The sequence below is a fragment of the Eimeria acervulina genome, genomic scaffold, assembly GCF_000499425.1.
Source record: "Eimeria acervulina Houghton genomic scaffold, Eah_scaff1453, whole genome shotgun sequence".
Lineage (NCBI taxonomy): Eukaryota > Apicomplexa > Conoidasida > Eucoccidiorida > Eimeriidae > Eimeria > Eimeria acervulina.
In genome coordinates this window covers 3,542-7,039 of record NW_013550230.1, presented here as the reverse complement: position 1 = coordinate 7,039, position 3,498 = coordinate 3,542, and the positions used below count along the sequence as shown (strand labels likewise).

The window sequence follows — 3,498 nt, the reverse complement described above, 5'->3', positions numbered from 1 at the left end:
TATATATATATATATATATATATATATATAGGCATCCACATATGCAATGGCACAGAAACACCTGCGTACATAATAGAGACACAGGTGCACATATATATATATATATTTATTTATTTTTATATTATATCTACATTTACAAATACATTCATACTCATATACGTATGATACATTAACGCCAGCACACTGTATACTACCACTACTACTACTACTAATAATAATAATGCATCTATTATTACTATTATTATAATAAATAATAATGATAATATTATTATTAAAGCCATGCTCCAATACACAAACATAGGGGCCCCGCGATAAACAAAGAAGATCTTGCATGCATTTGAAGAGAGAATAATAAAAAGAAATGCATCAATATAATTACCTGCAACAGAGCTGAATACACCATTTACTAGTTTTTCTTTTTCTTCTCTTGTTACATCTCTATACCCAAATGAAGACATAGGGCCCTGGGGGCCCCCAGGGGGCCCCGTGCTAAAGGCTCGGGGGGCCCCCTGGGCCCCTTCATGCACAGAAGAAAGGACCCCTGGGGGCCCCCTAGAGAAAAGAGAGAAGGCAGGGGCCCCTGAATAAGGCAAAGCAGAAGACAAGAGGAAGCCCCGGGGGGCCCCCCTAGGAAGGCAGCGTACAGAAGATTGCATGATGCGTTTCTATTGAATTCTTTATCCTTTGCAGGAAACAATCATATTTAAATATATATAAAATTACTTTGCTGAAGTATAACCTATAAGGACTCCCTCCATAGAGACGGCAGTAACGGGGGCCCCCGCGACGGTACCCAAACCCTAAACCCTAAACACTAAACCCTAAACCCTAAACCCTAAACTCTAAACCCTAGAGCTGAACATAGAAGAGGGAGCTTCAGTCAATTCTACTTTCTCATTTGGAGTCATCAAACATTCGTGTATATTCTTTGCAGTAAAATTGCGGTGTATGTGCAGCTCATATCTTTAATCTCTCCGCCTCTGCTTTTTTGCAGAGGGCCCCTAGTAGCATTCAAATTCGTAGCGGGGGGAGAAATCAAGAAAAACGCATTAATAAACGTGAATAAAACAATTAAATAATTGATAGAGTGCCGTTTTATGTGGCGTTTTCTCACGCCATGCTGAAGTGTACGTGCATCGTAGCAACAACCTGCATTATCTCTACTTTTCTCTCCTTTTCTACATTCAAACGGAAACAAATAGTTGGTGGGGAAGTTTCTTCGCGATATTTCTATTCCTATTAACTGCCTCAGGCCGCAATAGATATCTACGCGGATGCAGAACGTAAGCACACGCCCTCCTGCTACTGCTGCTGCTGCAGCTGCTACTGCTGCTGCTGCTGCTGATGCTACTGCTGTTGCTGCAGCTGCTCCTGCTGCAGCTGCTACTGCTGCTACTGTTGCTGCTGCAGCTGCTCCTGCAGCAGCAGCAGCAACATGCTGCTGCTGCTAGTGCTGCACCTTCTACTGCTGTTGCTGCAGAAGCTGCTGCTGCGTCTGTCTGTATCTGAGACGGCCGCAGCAGTGGCATAATTATCTCCTTATGCGGGTCGGTAAATCCAATGTTTAGGGTTTAGGGTTTAGGGTTTAGGGTTTATGCTGAGGATATGTACAGACAGACGAACTGAGAAGGCGTGACGTGGCAGGGGGCCGGCTGCCGACCTCTTCAAACGCAAGGGGTGTGGATTCATCAGAAGAGGGGCCCCCTAGGGGCCCCCCTGCATGCGGGGGGGCCCCCTCTGTGTCTGCTTCTGAGAGCAGCAGATCGGATGGGGGCCCCTTAGAAACGAGAAGCAGAGGGAGGGCTGCTGCTTCTCCTTTGTTTAATTTTTTCTTCTCTCTTTGGGTTTTCTGTAGAGGCTCTCTAACTGCACTGGGAGTTAGCTTGAAGAATTTTCTTTTTCATGCACAAGGATTGCTAAGTATGTCTTTTCTTTGTCTTTGTCTTTGTCTTTGTCTTTTCTTTGTCTTTGTCTTTGTCTTTGCCTTTGTGTTTGTCTTTGTCTTTGTCTTTGTCTTTGTCTTTCTTTTTGTTGTTTGATTAGTTATCCTTTTCTTCCTGTCTTTGCTTTTATTTCCGTATTTTCTTTATTTTTCTTTTTGTTGTTTTCTTCTTCCTTTTATCTTCTTCAACCCTTTATCCTTTTCTGTGTAATTCTATTTTTTTGTCTTGCATTTAGTTTTATTGTTTTATTGTTTTGTTTTTGTTTTTGTTTTTATTATTGTGTTTTTGTCTTCATCTTTTTTTCTGTCTTTTACTGCGTCTTCTTTTTTTGTCTTTATTTTTATTTTATATTATTTCGATTGTTTTGTTTTTCTTGTGTTTTGTTTGGAGCTGTTTGTCTTATTTATTTGTTGCTTTGTATATATTTTTGTTTTAAATATATTTTCTTTCTTCTTTGTTTATATCCCCTTTGTCTTGTCTTTATATGTATATGTCTTTATATTGTTGTCATCTGCATGCATGCGTTTTATTTATTTTTCTTTTTCTGGTGTATCCTCAGCTCGGGCCTTTACTACCCCTACTTTTCCTGAAATGTTTGAAGCAAAATATGGAAACAGACATCCTCCCTTCTTTTCAGGCTCTCTTAGAGACGTATTATACAAACCCTAAACCCTAAACCCTAAACCCTAAACCCTAAACCTTTCTTTCTAAGCTCTCTTAAAGACGTATTATGCAGACTAAACCCTAAACCCTAAACCTTTCTTTTTAAGCTCTCTTTGAGACGTATTATGCAAACCCTAAACCCTAAACCCTTCTTTCTATGCTCTCTTAAAGACGTATTATACAAACGCCAAACCCGAAACCCTAAACCTTTCTTTTCAGGGTCTCTTAGAGACGTATTGCACAAACCCTAAACCCTAAACCCTTCTTTTCAAGCTCTCTTAAAGACGCGTTACACAAACCCTAAACCCTAGGAGTGGGTGTGAATCGAGTCGCTGCAGTGTGGAGTGTAAGGTGCAGTGGTGTGGTTTAGGGTTTAGGGTTTAGGGTTTAGGGTTTATTGCTTTGCAGGCGTTTGGTGAAGCGCGAGTGCTTCAGAAGCCTTTGGTTGTTTATTTACATGGAGAGGGGCCCTCCTCTGATTTAACGTGCAGAGAAGCCCTCAGCAGCTCCCTCTTCATTGAACTCCTCGTCAGACCTGCTGCTGCTGCTGCTGCTGCTGCTGCTACTGCTGCTGCTGCTGCTGCTGCTGTTGCTGGTGGTGGTGGTGATGCCGCTGCAGTTGATATTGCTGCTGCTTGCGCTGCTGCTGATGTTGTACAGTTGCTGCTGCCGCTGCTGCGACATTTGCTGTTACTGGTGTTGCTGCTGGTGGTGCTGCTGCTTATGCTTTTTGAGGTGCTGTTATTGCTGCTATATATATATACATATATATGCATATATATATATATATTTGCATATACATATATATATATATATATATATTTGCATATACATATATATATGTATATATATATATATTTGCATATATATATATATATATATATATATGTGT

The 3,498-nt window shown here is 40.9% G+C and overlaps 1 protein-coding gene across 1 annotated transcript in view; it reads left to right on the top strand.

Annotated features, from left to right (window-relative positions):
* Positions 1-1,274: 1,274 nt before the first annotated feature.
* EAH_00059920 (hypothetical protein, conserved) overlaps positions 1,275-3,498 on the top strand; it is a gene marked incomplete at both ends in the record, with an annotated part of 4,810 nt that continues 2,586 nt past the window's right edge. Inside the window, 4 exons of the mRNA XM_013397111.1 lie at positions 1,275-1,283; positions 1,614-1,677; positions 2,503-2,594; positions 3,015-3,134. Of these exons, the coding sequence (XP_013252565.1) occupies positions 1,275-1,283; positions 1,614-1,677; positions 2,503-2,594; positions 3,015-3,134 (285 nt within the window). The remainder of the gene's footprint in view (positions 1,284-1,613; positions 1,678-2,502; positions 2,595-3,014; positions 3,135-3,498) is intronic.